This window comes from Schistocerca serialis, chromosome 1 (assembly GCF_023864345.2).
Source record: "Schistocerca serialis cubense isolate TAMUIC-IGC-003099 chromosome 1, iqSchSeri2.2, whole genome shotgun sequence".
Taxonomy (NCBI): Eukaryota; Metazoa; Arthropoda; class Insecta; order Orthoptera; family Acrididae; genus Schistocerca; species Schistocerca serialis.
In genome coordinates, this window is record NC_064638.1 from 1,047,548,835 (window position 1) to 1,047,566,267 (window position 17,433).

The 17,433-nt window shown below is 42.3% G+C and overlaps 1 protein-coding gene across 1 annotated transcript in view; it reads right to left on the minus strand.

The window, feature by feature from the left end:
- The window catches only part of LOC126414895 (uncharacterized), a 347,263-nt gene that overhangs the window by 176,055 nt on the left and 153,775 nt on the right, over nt 1-17,433 (minus strand). The window contains exon 3 of the mRNA XM_050083387.1: nt 10,488-10,616. Within this exon, the coding sequence (XP_049939344.1) occupies nt 10,488-10,616 (129 nt within the window). The remainder of the gene's footprint in view (nt 1-10,487; nt 10,617-17,433) is intronic.

Consider the following 17,433-nt stretch of genomic DNA (forward strand, 5'->3'; position numbering starts at 1 on the left):
GGACTCGAACCTCCGCCGGGATCAGCCGCACAGTCCATGACTGCAGCGCCCAAGATCGCTCGGCTGATCCCTGCACGGCTGCTCAGATCCTGCAAATAGAATAAATATGGACGAAATCGGTGGTAACAAGTAGGCGCGGCCCGCTTGTTAAGTTAGACGATGTGCCTGAGTGATTTCATTGGTTGCCAGAGAACTATCTAGGATAAAATAACCAAGACAGACGAAGCAAGAGAAGGGTGCAGTCGATATTTTTCTCCTTTTCTTTGTCGGAAGGGAAACTGAAGAAAATGGAAGCAATCTCGACAACATACCTGAAAGTACGGTGGAATATAGTGGATGGAATGTAAAGTAAACATTTCAAAACAAAATAAGTCGTTAAAAATGAAATAATAAAAAGCAACATTACTCAAATGAATAATAAAAACAACATTACTCTCATTTCTGCGTTGAAATGGAATAAATGTAGGTGTTTTGTATAAGATCTGCTGTAACTATTGTGTAACGATTAAGAAGCAAAGTACTATATCACGCAGCCTAAAATTATTTAAAAAAATTACACCTACACGCCGCGGAAACGAACTCTCGAACTCAAGTAATCTAATGCAAAATTCTAACAACTTCACTAACTGGGCGGCACACTAGGATCAACCTGCCGGTATTTGTCGTGTGTGTGACTGCATTATTGGCAAATTACTTCCCCTCCATACCAATTTTCTACCGAAAATACGCACGTGACCAATTTTTTTTGCAGACAGTTTTGTACTGTCAGTATGCAAGAAAGCATGTTGTGTCATCCGAATGCGCCAATTTTGGTTCATCTTGTATTTTACGAGGAGTATGCTATTGCGCAGGTGTATCACGACCTGTGCTCCGTTTCCATGCAGAATTCTTCTTTAAGAACGAATATAGGGCAACCTCAGACAGTGATCATACATCAATCAAAGCCAGTCGGCCATGTATTTGATTTGTACTTTCGTCTTCCTGCAGATGTGATCCTATTTCAAAAATGTGAAAAGTCTCTATGGTACACAGATACACTGACTGTACAATAAACGTTTTCATAGCTAGCAGAAAGGCGTTCTGGAGACACTCCAAAAGTTGTCAAACATGTTTTCACTGAAACAGACTCTTTTGTCCCCCCGAAATTTCGCTATTGTTAAAGTCAATTTTCATCTAGAGATTCATCTGTGGAAACAATTTCACTATTTTTTTTATTTTCTTGGAGTACGAACGTAAACTACGGCACACTTAGCTGTATACCTTACTTGTTCCAGGATTTCTTCCATGGCAGAGGTAGGCGACCATTCAGGTTTGACACAAACTGCAATTATGGAAAAGTCTTGATCGCACAGTTCTTTATTAATTTATGTAAGTTCTTACCTCGTTTTACGGATAAAATAATCTTGGCATATTTACTCGTCGATGTGACTTGTCTGTGGTTGATGATTATGCTATCTGTCGATATAGTTCATTTCTTTGATAGTTCAATAGGCTACAAGCAGTTTGACACTGCATTCATTGAACTGATAACTGTAATGCCATCTGCAGTCTTTTTGAAATGACAATTCATTGGTGTGTACAGTTCATGCACTCAGGTTGGTTCACCTAAAACTAGATCTAAATGTTAGTCTTGAAATGGTTGCGCATACAGTGTTTGTCAAGATCATGTGTTGTACTAGTATGCGTTATTTATTGTCCCGCAGTTTAAGTCTGACGATGGTTTTTCGAAACACGTGTCATTAAATAAAGAAATGTGCGGTGAAGACTTTTCCATAACTGTAATCTGTGACTTAGCTGTATATTCTTACTCTTAATATGAGTACTACAATCACTGTTTATATATATCTAAGTTTAGTTGTTAACATTTAAATAACAGGAATATAAAAGAACTGTGCGATCAAGACTTTTCCATAATTGCAGTTTGTGTCAAACCTGAATGGTTGCCTACCTCTGCCATGGAAGAAATCCTGGAACAAGTAAGCTATATATATATATATATATATATATATATATATATATATATATATATATATATATGGAGAAGAAAATCAGCTGTGTCCTTTTCAAAGGAAACAATCCGGCAGTTGCCTACTGAGATGTAGGATAACCACGGAAAACCTAAATCTGGACGTCCGAACGCGAATTTGAACCAACGTCCACCAGGATGTGAGTTTAGTTTCTCACCGTTGCGCACTTTGGCGGTTGTCTTTCCGAAATGAACACGGTTGGTGCAACAGAAGTATTTATAGGATTCCATACCTCAGTCGATAACATCGCAATCCATATTACAGAGTTACTTTGCTGTCCTTGTGTGTGTCTGTTCGTACGTCAAGATCCTTTTTCTTAGGAACGGGTAGAGGTAGGCAGTTGGAATTTCTGTCAAATACTAAGGTCCACGACCCGTGGTTAGATAACAAATTTAATCTTCTAAGTCAATGCAATCGGAAGATTGCGCCATTTATGTCACAAATTTTGATACTAGCAAAACTCACTCAGCAAAATCTATAGATGACCTCTCTATAGGCATAATTAAGTTTGTGTGGAACCCTCATGGCGGGGAACGTACTCATACTTGTCCGGTTTTTTAATTAAGTGAAAAGCAGGCAGCACCGCAGGTATGAGCCAACAGACAGACGTCAGTATTACTACAGGCTTAATTATACTTTTTTGCGCATTCTATTGCTCACAAGCAGATGAAAACTACCGGTCTTTCCAGCACGTGGGGCGTTTCTCTCTTCTGCAGATATAAGATAAGCATTATATAAAACTGAGGGAAATGAGTTGGGTTTTGCACGCACACCTGTGTTTGCGATCCCTGCACGAAAGCCTGGTCAGGTGCTGGAACTTCATCTAGATCTGTCTGAAAGATATTTCCCTAATATCTCTCACTGAACTGACAGCAAAGGCGGATATTTATGCGGTAGTATATACCGAACCATTTACGACACTGGCACCACATTCGTGAGGAGCTACTCGGTCATTCAAATATAGGTTTTCAGTAGTTTCCCTAGCGTTCGCCTTTAACGCTATTGGTCTGCAGATCTCTCAAAATAAGATACTTAGCTGGTGTCTGGATTTCGAAAAGGGCTCTTCACACAACGTGCCATTTTTCAATTCAGCAGTCAGATTGTACAAAACGTAAATTACAAGATATTGCCAACTGGTATTTTCTGTGACCTTATAAAAGATTTGATTGTGCAGATCACAGTATCTTCTAGACAAGCCAAACTGTTATGGGTTTATAATATTGCTGGTAACTAGTCATCCTACGTAGAACAACGCAAAGGGTCGCATTAAGAAACCCAGAGGGTGTAGGCAACGAAACAGCATCTTCAGAATGGAAATAATCACTACAGGCGTACCACAGGGATCCATATTGGATCCGCTCTTTTTCATTTTATATACAGTTTGAGCCACGATAGACGTAATACCTATTTTATTTCGTGAACTGTTCCACATATCGAAACGCGGTTTCTGGCAAATGATAGTACGCTGAGGATGATGTACTTCTGCATGTATCGATCCAGGTATTGAAGCACTTATGATCTCTTGAAATAGAATGATATGCTTTTTTAACGGCATGCAAAAGCGCTAGAAAAGACGAGTGCAGTCATATAATGCTTGTTAATGTTTTGTTTTAAATTGTTCCCAAAAGAATCGGAGAAATCTTTTAAAATTGAAAGGCAAGCCGCCGGAATCGCCTATTGCCGAAATCGGCCACGTCACTGTTACAAGCCTTTCGGCCGTTTACTGGTCTGCCCTCCAGACCTAGCAGGAAGTGTGTCGGCTGTCGGTAGGTCATCGCTGCTTCAACACTCCTTTCATGCAAACTTGCACACCAATGAGGTGGCGCTATACAGGCTACTTTTATACGGCCAATGGTGGCACGACACGTATTGCCAAGGAATGTGGGATGGCCCAGAGGAGTGTCATTTGACTGCTTTTCATTTACTTCTATGGGCAGCACTGAAAGGTGCAGTCTATCATGTAGCCCCAATTACAGCAGGTAATATTGTCTCGTCTAATCGCCGCAGTATGTAGCGGCGTATCATCCAATATTCTCTCATCTGTTCATCCATCTCTCGAATGGCGATTGCAAATGTGCCTTGCAGTCGATGGTAAATTTTTTGAGATTACAGTTAAGCGTAAAACTGCGTGATAAGCATTTATTTTGTCGGTACATGTTGTGAGTCATTCCAAATAAACTATTTAGTTTTTTCAAAGAGTGTTCGGTCTAATTGCAATTGCGAGTAGTATTTATAGGCACATCTGTCTGGCGCCAGATGGTTTACTTTAAAAAGCATTCAGGCATCTTCCGACAAAGACAGGACAGATACTATCTTTTTTCAAATCTAGGAAAGTTGATACAGTAGTTGCCTCTTTCCTCTGAGGAGGGCTGTTTATTATCATAAAATATGTGTGGCCTACGTTTCTGTTTCGGCTTTGAGAAGTAAGCAGCAGCGGATAGGGTTTAAATAGAACACTCCTTGACCATACTGCAGTTTTTTCCACAGAAACCTGGAAGCGTAGACACATTCGAAACAGTTTTCCTAAGCACCATGAGATGCGCCAGAAGCTAACATATACCGTAGTTCCATATACAAAAATCATAGCTGAGCCTGTATCGACGTCGTATAGGGAATGAGGCTCAATCGCAGTAGCTTAAGTCTGTCTTGCTGCCTCTAATGACGGAGCCTAGCATGACAACACTGTTTGGCGGTGTTTACACCGAACACACTGACTCTGTCATACGACTTCCCAGTTTTAGTACACTTCTCGATTCCTTTTGCAAAGAGTTTCAACCACAACCTTATATCACTTTACTCTCAGTAATACGGCACCGGTTGTGCTGGTGCACTCTTTTATATCAAATTGATACGCAAATTAATTTTGTGACATCTGATTGATTTATGACTTTAACCTATTGTTCTGTTAATTGCATTATGATCCGTTGACGATAATCCGTCCTTTCGAGAAACACCCCTCCCTCCCCCGCAATCATCCATCCTCACCACTCTCCCCTCCCCTCGCCAATACAAGCACACTTTCAGGACTGAGTTGCCTCCCACGCTATCAATTTGAGTGACTAAATATATCAATAAACTAATTAACCCCTTCCCCTCTGGTAAATTCCCCTAGCCCTCCCATCCCATCTCTACCTGGAAATTGGCGTGTCTGTGCTGGAAAGGAAGGATTTCACGACAGGAAAATCAAATACATAGCATAGGATATACTGTTTATTTATAAATCTGAATTAACAGGGATTGGAGCTCTCTCGTTCATCATTCTCCACTGCCGTGTAAAACACATCGAAAAGAAGTAATAAATCTATCACTTTTTCCGATCGTGCAACGAATACCGTCAACAAGCTCACCACATGTAATTACACTGTTAGAAACCTTTTGATCACGAAGCACACACCGTGTGCCATCCATCGGACTGCTCCACGCGTCGGTGTCCGAGAGACCGCACTACGCTCGCTCGGGCCCAGCGGCCGTTGTCAGCCACATCGTGCGCCAGGCGCGTGTGTGGCGTGCAGACCTGAAGTCGCGCTAATCCCCAAACAAATGTGTCAAGCGGCGGCAATATTAATATTTGATACCTTACAGGCTTACAAGTACCTGTCTTTGCTCTTTCATAAGTGGTCGCGTCCTGTTTGTGAGTGCGTGAACCAACAGGTGGAAACAAGCAGACAATTTCCATCCCTCCTCACCGAGCGAGGTGGCGGAGTGGCTAGTACACTGGACTCGCATTCGGGAGGACGACGGTTCACTCCCGCGTCCAGCCATCTTGATTTAGGTTCTCCGTGATTTCCCTAAATCGCTCCAGGCAAATGCCGGGATGGTTCCTTTGAAAGGGCACGGCGGACTTCCTTCCCCGTCCTTCCCTAATCCGATGAGACCGATGACCTCGCTGTTTGGTCTCTTCCCTCAAACAATCCAATCCAATCCATCCCTCCTCAGAATACTGCAACCTGATTGGTTCCCACCAAATTAGCGGCCACAGCTTGAGTCTGTATAAACCCTACCCCCTCCACCCCCAACCTCATTCTGCCATCGTTCGCCAGTGTCTTAGGTCGTCTTCTTGCTCGTGTGTGAGCGCTACCAATTTGCAAAAAAATGAAGCGATCAGGGGCATCAAGCAGCAGAGCCAATGCCAGTGGCGACAAACTCACGAACCAATGGGAATTACCTGATTTAATATTCAAATCAACAACTTTTCCTTCGACTAAGAATTTTGTAATAGCAGTATTAAATACATTTCGTCTTATTGTTGCAGCATATATCCACCAAACGGTGGATGAAATGAATACTGAGATGCATCAGCGGCAGCAGCAACAGTATCATAAGTAGTATATATATTTTTCTTCGTATGTGTAATATGCTGGTGTTATTTAGTGGTCAGTCAGTGAGTCTTTGCTGTTGAACATGATTTAGACACTTAAAATCGATAACTGTAACTTTTTGACTTAGAATTTCGTAGTACTGAATACAAGTCATCTTGTTGTTTCAGTATATGGCCAACATAGAATTGGTAGAATGGCTGCTGAAAGCCAGGTTGGTTGGTTGACTGATTTGGGGAGAGGGCCAAACAGCGAGGTCATCGGTCCCATCGGATTTTCAAAGCAACCATCCTATCACTTGCCTGAAGCGGTTTAGGGAAATCACGGGAAACCTAAATAAGGATGGCCGGACGCGGGTTTGAACCGTCGTCAGCCCCAAATGCGAATCCAGTGTTCAAAGCCAGGAGCAGCGGAAGCATCAACACTGTAAGTAGTATATACACTTTTCTTCTTTATAGCAGTGTTTGTACATAATATGATGCTGTTTGACAAAAATTTCGTCATGTATGTAATACGGTGCATATTCTTTGTTGTTGTCGTAGACGATTTCCTGGTGGAAGAAGAAGAGGAACAGGGGGGGGGGGGGGGTGTATGTATCGAGGATAAGCAGGAGCCACTGCAGATCTCCAATAAGTGTATATTATAAAAAAATATTTTTCTCGTAGTTGTTTGGTGTGTTTATATTTTTATTACTAAACAACTCATATGTGGTTTTAGATGCTATTAGTGAGATGGACAGATGGCTCTTCCCAAATTCAGGCAAAGACGAAATGCCACAGTGGGTGGAGGAGACGGAGGAGGACCTTCGTCGATGTGAGGATTTGTTAGAGGATCTAAGAGAAATGCCAAGGATGGGTGAAGTAGGTAATACATACTTAACTCTGCTTACAAATAACCAGTGTTCTTTCTTTCCTTGCAGCAGCTGGCCATGTCTGGAACTGGTATTTAATTTTATTTTAATGATATTCGTCCCAAATCCTGTATCATTTCAGTGACACTCTCTTCCCTATTTCGCGATAATACAAAACGTGCTGCCCTTCTCTGAAATTTTTCGATGCACTCCACCTGGTAAGCATCCCACACCGCATAGCAGTATTCTAGAAGAGGACGGACAAGCGCGGTGTAGGCAGTCTCCATAGATCTGTTACATTTTCTAAGTGTCCTGCCAATAAAATGCACTCTTTGGTTTGCCTTTCTCACAACATTTTCTACGTTTCCTTCCAATTTAAGTTGTTTGTATTTGTAATTCCTAGGTATTTAGATGACTTTACAGCCTTTAGATTTGACTGATTTACTGGGTAACCGAAGTTTAACGGATTCCTTTTAGCACTCACGTGTATGACTTCACACTTTTCGTTATTTAGGATCAATTGCCAAATTTCGCAACATAGAGATATTTTTTTTCTAAATCGTTTTGCAATTTCTTTTGATCTTCTGACGCAAAATACCACAACACACATTGCGCTATGACTCCTGCTGCTTGTCATCTGGGTCCACTTACAAGTAACGCTCGATGTGACGACCACCGACGTCACCACAGATACGGTACATCCGTGCCACGTTCCGATACACACGATCACAAATCCCTGGTTCAAATGGTTCTGAGCACTATGGGACTTAACATCTGAGGTCATCAGTCTCCTAGAACTTAGAACTACTTAAACCTAACTAACCTAAGGACATCACACACATCCATGCCCGAGGCAGGATTCGAACCTGCGACGGTAGCGGTTGCGCGGTTCCAGACTGAAGCGCCTAGAACCGCTCGGCCACTTCGGCCGGCCCACAAATCCCTGGCCCTCCAGCATCAGCCGCAGCCATAATCCGCTCCAGTAGATCTTCCTCAGATTTCACAGGGGACCACGGACAATGTTCCAAAAAATTCTTAATCTCGGTTTTCGTATGACATACTCAAGCTCAACGGAATGACATGTAAACAACCCTGTGATGGGTGCGGAACATCAGGTGTTCAGTGAATGACGTACGTAATATCCTTGTCAGCGGCGTTGAAACTGCGGGAGATGTGAACGTGTGTTGGTTTTGTGTGTAGCGAGAAAACGGTAGGTTTCTGGAAGAGAGTTCCTATGCTAAACATAACCGTTCTGGTCCCTACTACAGGTCCTCAATGTTTGTAGAGGAAATTAGTTACACCGTGTACTTTCTCTTTGTCGACAATTTGCATTACAATCAAGCCTAATGGAGACACTTCAACATTTGGAAATAATTTTCAATAAAGACAGAAGCTGAAGAGATGAATTAAAATTGATGGCACAGCCGGGGCTTGAACCCAGGTCGTCTGCCAACCATCCACCACCATAGCGGAATGGCTAACAGAGCAGCAAGGACTACTCTAGTCTGTTGCCCCCCCTAACGCATATTTCAGTTCGCACCTTTGGCCCATTTTCCCCTTCTTAAATAGTCAGTATTGTCAAGGCTCTCCGGTATTGGAATAGCACCCTAGCTTTGTACGTAATGGGGAAATCCTGCATATATTTCAGGTACAGATCTATTGATATGATGGAATTGCATTTTCCTTGAGACAATTTAAGAAGGGGAAAATGTGCTATACTGAGGAAGTGGTTAGCGCATCTGCTTAGTAAGCAGGAGACATTTCTTCATCTTCTAATTACGGAAGATAAAGTTGAAACAGAAAAATGTATTTCCATCAGGTAAATAATTTTGTCTTAAAAATAAATAATTGATTATCTACTAATGGAGTGTCACAGAACGAAGTTAAAACGTAATTCAGTACTTCACAAGGCCTGATCACAACATGAGAAATACATGCATGTGGGCAAATCAATAAGAAACATATTATCAAATGGTTCAAATGGCTCTGAGTACCATGGGACTTAACACCTGAGGTCATCAGTCCCCTAGACTTAGAACTACTTAAACCTAAGTAACCTAAGGACATCACACACATCCATGCACGAGGCAGGATTCGAACCTGCGATCGTAGCAGCAGCGCGGTTCCGGACTGAAGCGCCTAGAACCGCTCGGCCACAGCGGCTGGCCAACGCACTATCCTACATTTTTAGGTGTTTTACACCTCTAAGCTGTGCAATTTATGCAGTATCATATTTTGGAGATAAAAATGTGAAAAAATCGACCAACTATTACTACCTTCGTTCAGTAATGTCTTATGGCATATTCTGGCATAATTAATATTCTTTCTCTTTTCGTCAGCATTTACCCCGCTGAGTTAAGACCTCCACAGTACTTCAAGTTCTAACAAATTTTATTTTTATTAAACGTTGCGGCCGTTTGCTCCTTCTTGCCACGGCAAGCGTCACTTACCTAAAGGAGGGAAGCCGTGTGCGCCAGCTGTCTGTGAGCTGTGTAAACTTTGTTCTGTGTGCAGTCGAAATTTAACTATTTGAGTATTGTATTTTCTAAGGCGGACAGTGGAGCTCAGCCCAGCATTTTCCTAAAAGAGCGTTGGAAAACGCATAAAAACGACGCTCAAGCTGGCCAGTGTCCCAGCCACGAACGTTTATCAAAATGGTTCAAATGGCTCAGAGCACTATGGGACTCAACATCTTAGGTCATCAGTCCCCTAGAACTTAGAACTACTTAAACCTAACGAACCTAAGGACATCACACACATCCATGCCCGAGGCAGGATTCGAACCTGCGACCGTAGCAGTCCCGCGGTTGCGGACTGCAGCGCCAGAACCGCACGGTCACCGCGGCCGGCCGAACGTTTATCCGCTGCGGGAATTCGATCCTGGTGTGGCTTACATTGCCCAGCTAGCCTGTTGTGTGATACCCTACTCGAGCAAGTCCCTGCAATAAATCATCATTGAAGAGAAAAGTGTTCATTGCACAGAAGCGTATATATATCAACAGGTTTTTTTTTTTGAGGTATTTTATATTGTTGGATTGCAGTAAATGTTCCAAAATCTTATTACAAGTCGATGTCAACAGCATGATCTATAATTTAGCGGATTTACTTGCTGCACTATTAATGCGACCTGCGCAACTTTCTAGTCTTTACATAGGTATCCTGAAATGCAACCGCAATATGAACGTTATATTCATGAAGCAGCCAAAAGAAGGAAGTCAGTGGGATAATTATGATGAAACAAACGGAAGCATTGCTTGCCGAATAAGTGGATGAAATAGGAGATGGTGGCCTCACCTTAGCATTGATGACGTCGGCGGTGACTGCGGCGGCGTCGATGTCGTCGTCTACGCAGATGAGGTGGCAGCCGCAGAGCGCCAGGTACGCCGCCAGCTCCCTACCCAAGCTGCTGCCTGCGCCGGTCACCTGTCGCAGGCAAACGCTGTTAAAACGATTTGGTGTATAATGCCCGATGTACTGAATGGCTATAATTTAACTGCAGCTGCACACAGAAGTCCACTGTGGGCTGTAATTATCGCATGGCAGTGAGGCTCGGTTGACATTCTAATGCGTAAATGTGGAACCGATTTACGCTAGAAAAAAATTAGTTCCGATTTTGGCAACCAGGTGAAAATGTGGCCCTGTACTGAATGTCGTCGATGTCTCTGGCGCACATACTGAAGAAATTGTGTAAGCAGCAGTTAATAACACTATGCCCTTCTCACTTGTTTGACCACTGCTGCCTACATCCCGTTTCAAATCCATTGCATATGAATACATTTATGTACGGCTTTCTTCCATTCACACCGCCATATTTGTTTCTCATGGTCAAAATTACACTACTGGCCATTAAAATTGCTACGCCACGAAGATGACGTGCTACAGACGCGAAATTTAACCGACAGGAAGAAGATGCTGTGATACGCAAATGATGAGCTTTTCAGAACATTCACATAAGGTTGGCGCCGGTGGCGACACCTACAACGTGCTGGCGTGAGAAAAGTTTCCAACCGATTTCTCATACACAAACAGCAGTTGACCGGCGTTGCATGGTGAAACGTTATTGTGATGCCTCGTATAAGGAGGAGAAATGCGTACCATCACGTTTCCGAATTTGATAAAGGTCGGATTGTAGCCTATCGCGATTGCGGTATCGCGACATTGCTGCTCGCGTTGGTCGAGATCCAATGACTATTAGCAGAATATGGAATCGATGGTTTCAGGAGGGTAATACGGAACGCCGTGCTGGATCCCAACAGCCTTGTATCACTAGCAGTCGAGATGACAGGCATCTTATCCGCATGGCTGTAACGGATCGTGCAGCCACGTCTCGACCCCTGAATCAATAGATGGGGACGTCTGCAAGACAACAACCATCCGCACGAACAGTTCGACGACGTTTGCAGCAGCATGGACTATCAGCTCGGAGACCGTGGCTGCGGTTACCCTTGACGCTGCATCACAGACAGGAGCACCTGCGATGGTGTACTCAACGACGAACCTGGGTGCACGAATGGCAAAACGTCATTTTTTCGGATGAATCCAGGTTCTGTTTACAGCATTATTATGGTCGCATCCGTATTTGGCGACATGGCGTTGAACGCACATTGGAAGAGTGTATTCGTCATCACCATACTGGCGTATCGCCCGTCGTGATTGTATGGGGTGCCATTGGTTACACGTCTCGGTCGCCTCTTGTTCGCATTGACGGCACTTTGAACAGTGGACGTTACATTTCAGATGTATTACGACCCGTGGCTCTACCCTTCATTCGATCCCTGCGAAACCCTACATTTCAGCAGGATAATACACGACCGCATGTTGCAGCTCCTGTATGGGCCTTTCTGGATACAGAAAACGTTCGACTACTGCCCTGGCCAGCACATTCTCCAGATCTCTCACCAATTGAAAACGTCTGGTGAATGGTGGCCGAGCAACTGGCTCGTCACAATACGCCAGTCACTACTCTTGATGAACTGTGGTATCGTGTTGAAGCTGCTTGGGCAGCTGTACCTGTGCACGCCATCCATGCTCTGTTTAACTCAATGCCCAGGTGTATCAAGGCCGTTATTACGGCCAGAGGTGGTTTTTCTGGGTACTGATTTCTCAGGATCTATGCTCCTAAATTGCGTGAAAATGTAATCACATGTCAGTTCTAGTATAATATTTTTGTCCAATGAATACCCGTTTATCATCGGCTTTTTTTGTGTAGCAATTTTAATGGCAGTAGTGTAGAAGTAATTTTTGTCCAGCGTAAATTAGTCTTGCATTAACACAGTAGAATATCTACCAAATTACGCTGCCATTCGATAATTACAGCCCGCACTGGGCCTCTGTGAGTAGAAGCACTTCAGTTATAACGACCAGGTACTACAAAATAAAACAGTTTTAGCTGACATTTAGATGGACGTTCAACACTGTCCTCCATGACACGGAAAGTGTATTCTGTATTTCTCGTTGAAAATCATACGTAAACGACGTTTCCTATTCGATTTTATCTTTCACAGGAAAGTGTCATTACTCACAAAAGGTTTGCTATCGATATAAGGATAGGTATTTTCATTTTATTTTAGTGGCCTCTGATTACCGAAGTAACATGAAAAAAATAAGCAAAATCATGAGAGCAAAGCGGTTGTTGAGGAAGGAATGAGACTACGCTGTAGCCTATCCTCAGTGTTATTCAATCTTTGTACTGAGTAAGCAATAAAGGAAACCACGGAGAAATTTGGAAAGAAAATTAATGTTCACGAAGAAGATACAAAAACTTTGGGGCTCGACGTTGAATGTTCAGCAAGGAGATATAAAACTTTGAAGCTGGTCGTTGATATTGTAATTCCGACAGAGACTGCAAAGGTGTTCAACGAAATGTGTAGTGCCTTGAAAAGAGTTTTAGATGAATGTCAATTAAAGTAAAGAAAGGTAATGAAATCAAGTCGAATTAAATCGGCCGATGCTGAGGGAATTGTGTAAAGAAATGATACACTAATAGTAACAGTGGTAGTAGAAGTGGAGAGTATACGAGGTATGATCGAAAAGTAACGAGAATTTTTGTTTTGGTTAAGGGTTCTCTATTTATTCATCAACATCAACTTTGTCCCCTTTAAATTAATCCCTCTCAGCTGTAATACACTTACGCCAGCGCTTTTTCCAGCCTTGGAAGCACTTCTGGAACTCACTTTTCGTTATGGTGTTCTGCTGCTTCAGCGAAAATGTTTTTCTCTCATCAATGTTGGCAAAACGTGGTCCTTCCATGGTTCTTTTCAGAAACAAGTGCAGGGAGCCATGTCCGACGAATACGATGGCTGAGGCGACGTAACGGTTTAGTTTTTTGCCAAAAAGTCACGAATAAGCTTTTAGGTGTGAGGGGGACCATTATCGTGATGTAGTTTCCACGAATGGTTTTGTCGCTAACGGCGCGTAACTTCGAGGTAGTGTTCCTTATTGGCCGTATGACCATGAGGCAGGAAGTCATGATGCACTACCCCATTGTAATCGAAGAAAACAGTGAGAGGAATCTTCGCATGTTATCGAACTTGTCGGACTTTTTCGGCCTTGTCTCATCAGGCAGTTTCCACTGGGACGACGGCGCTTAGTTACGACGTCATACCCGTGTACCAAAGTTTCGCCACATGTTATAATGTTCATTAGAAGTGCTTGATCGTTGTCGACGTCTTTTTTGGTCGAAATTCAACAATTTCGGAACAAACTTGCTGCTACAGGTTTCATGCCTAAAACAACAGAAAAAAGTTGCTTGGTGTGAGCCAAAGAATATGCCGACATCGTCAGCAACCTGTCTGATGGTGATTCGGCCATTTTCCAGAACCATTTTGTTTACTTCTTCCACATCGTCGTCAGTAATTGATGTGCTAGGGCGTCCATGGCGGTCGTCTTCTTCAGCGTCTTCTCGATCCTCTTTGAAACACTTCTACCACTTGTGAACTCTTGTCTTACTCATAACAGATTCACCAAAAACTACAGTCAACATTTCGAATATGGTGTGCACTTTATTCCATTTACTGGAGAAAATTTAATGCAAAATCTTTAATCCATCTTTTACGAAAGTAAAAATTCGCCGAGGACTCGAGAACACTTATAACCTTTTCGACTGCCAACAATAAACTTAATCTTCAAAAGAGCTGAAAATCCAAAACTACGTAAGGGACATGTATACTAACAAAATAAAATAAAATTTTAAAATCGGATGTATAAAGCCCACGAAATTACAAAAATCTCATTACGTTTTAATCCCACCCCGTGTACAATGTACAACGCAGACCGGCAGTAGCAGGAAAACAATTTATGAAGAAGAAAAATATCTTAACATCGAACATACACAATTTTAAGAAATTTTTTCTAGTGTTTTTCGGAGTGCAGCCTTATACGGAAGTGAGACATGAACGAAAAACAGTTCAGACAAAAAGAGAAGCTTTTGAAATGTGGTGTTAAAGAAGAATGCTGAACATCAGGTATGTAGATCGTATCAGTAAAGAGGACTTTTCATTGAGGAGGCACTGAATCAGACTGTGAAAAAAACAATTTTATGGCACAGCTTGACGAAAAGAACGGATCACTGGTAGACAATTAGGTTCAAAATGCCTCTGAGCACTATGGGACTTAACCGCTGAGGTCATCAGTCCCATAGAACTTAGAACTACTTAAACCTAACTAACCTAAGGACATCACACACATCCATGCCCGAGGCAGGATTCCAACCTGCGACAGTAGCAGTCGGGCGGTTCCAGACTGTAGTGCCTAGAACCGCTCGGCCACTAAGGCCGGCAGGCAATTAGGGATCGTCAGTTTGATAGCGGAGGAATGTTCGGGGGTAAGAATTATTGAGTAAGAATTATTGAGAGAGACCAAGGCTTAGGTACACTGAGGTTGCAGTAGTTAAACAGAGAAGACAGTTTGCACTAGCGTGGAGACCTGTGTCAAACTAGTCGTTCGCCTGAAGACCGCAACAACAGTAACAGCATTAACGCTAACAAGTTTACGAAGAATCATATGTACAGTCGTGGACAAAACGAGCGAGACTCCTCGCCTTTTCGTTATGCTGATCCGCACAGCTTTAAAGTGTGCTACACAGCATAACAGGCAAGGCGACCAAGTGCTACCAACATACTATGCACAGGTGTGAAATTGACAAACTATCCGAACTTTGTCAGACTGTTTTCAAACATGTGTAAGACTGTTTTAATGCTGATTAGTGTGTTAAACACAACACGTAAATATAAGATATAAATGAAAGAACAAACGCTAATTAGTATCAACTGTACCAATAAAAATGAATTTCAGTTTATCGAGATAACACAGTTGTTCTAGTAAGACAAAGTACTCCAGATCGTTAAGAATTAGCAAAATATTATGCGCATTCGGTCGCGAAACGTTTTGTGTCAACTTTCAGACCAGTCATCGTGGATTACCGTTGCTGACGTACCATGAAAGTGTGCAAATTTAGCAATGTGTAAAGATTCATAACGAAATTCAGTCAAAAATCATTCAGTGCTACACGTAAGTCAATTCAGTTATTGACAGAATCGGAAAAAGGAAGGCAGTAACAACCATGAAATTCTACAAGAGTTTCATATTGACATCCACAGGGCGCCAGTACAGAATAAATGTAGCAATAAAACGTATTGGGGACGCGAGAATTTCTTAAAATTGCTTTACTGATAGTCTATCTGCCTCCATCGAGATTAGAACCGAAAACAAACCAGACCTCCCTTGCAGCAGCAAACACCTTTCACTATGCTAGCAGATAACCCAGGTAAACAGCCCTCTACTATTACCCCAGAAATGAATAAGCCGGCAATTTCGCAATGAAAATGGCAAAATGATCTGCAGTTTCTGTTGCATTGAGCTTTCGGGACTCTAAAACATGAATTTTCTACCTTTATGTCATCGCTTATGTGACAATCATTCGGGACGTTTATCGACATAACAAAATACTGTTATTAGCGAGTAGCGGCAACGGGTTCTACACAACGCTGGTGACTACTTTGAAGGACAGTAACAGGTGCAAACATGTAACTCTTTTGTATCGGTTGTGAATAAATAGTTGCCACTATTTAAGTTCCATCCCTCGTATAGTCTTACATATGATTGAAAACAGTCTGACAAAGTTTGGATAGTTTGTCAATTTCACGCCTGTGCATAGTACGTTGGTAGCACTTCGTCGCCTTGCCTGTTATACTATGTAGCAGACTTTAAAGCTGTGCGGATCAGCATAACGAAAAGGCGAGGGGTCTCGCTCGTTTTGTCCACGACTGTACCATTTCCATAGCATATTACTTTAACCGTTATGTTCCACAGAAAGTAGCGAAATACGTGTTCATATTGGACCGCCCAGAAAAATCGGTTGTTTGAAAATGTGGCTCCTCAGCCAATCTCCATTTGTTCGTAACCTTTTTTCTATTCGGGCAAATGCGGGCCTCTACATTTGCATGGTAATAGCGTAAAATAAACGTATATGAAATACGACTTACGTGATTGTGAAACGGATAACGCGCAAGTCGTCTGGCCAAAAGATGTTAAATTAGTGCAATTAAGATTGCAGCGTGAGGAGGCTGACACCGAGAGTTCACCAAATTTGTGAGCTTACCAGAAATGGGTGGTTGACAGGAACGAGCTGTTAGTCGTTACCAGATGACTTAACTGAACTAAAATGTTCAAAGAAGAGAAAGGTATATAGTCTTCCGTCGCTCTCTCATAAAGCAGAGGTTACGGATCGAGTCCCGCCTCTGCCTTATGCATGTGTCTTAAGTCTATTGTGCAGTGAATACATCAGATTGCATTTAATAGAAAATGTTACATTCTAAATTAATGTGCTGTGTCTCCAAGCTGCTGACAAGAATAATATACAGAAAACTGGAAAAGAAAATTGAGGGTCTGGATTTTACATTGTTTGAAAATTGAGGATCTGTTAGATGACGATCAGTTCTGCTTGAGGGAAGGTAAAGCGACAGAGAGGCATTCTCACTTTATGGTTGATAACTGAACCAAGCCTAAAGAAAAATTGACAAATTCATAGAATATCTCATAGAGAAAGACGGGTAATATACAATATGTATAAGAACCAAGAGGGGAAAATAAGAGTGGAAGATCAAGAACGAAGTGCATTGATTAAAAAGGGTGTAAGGCAGGGATGTAGTCTTTCGCCCCTACTATTGAATGAAAATAAAAGAAAGGTTCAGGAGTGTAATTAAAATTCAACGTGAAAGGGTGTCAATGATACGATTCGCTG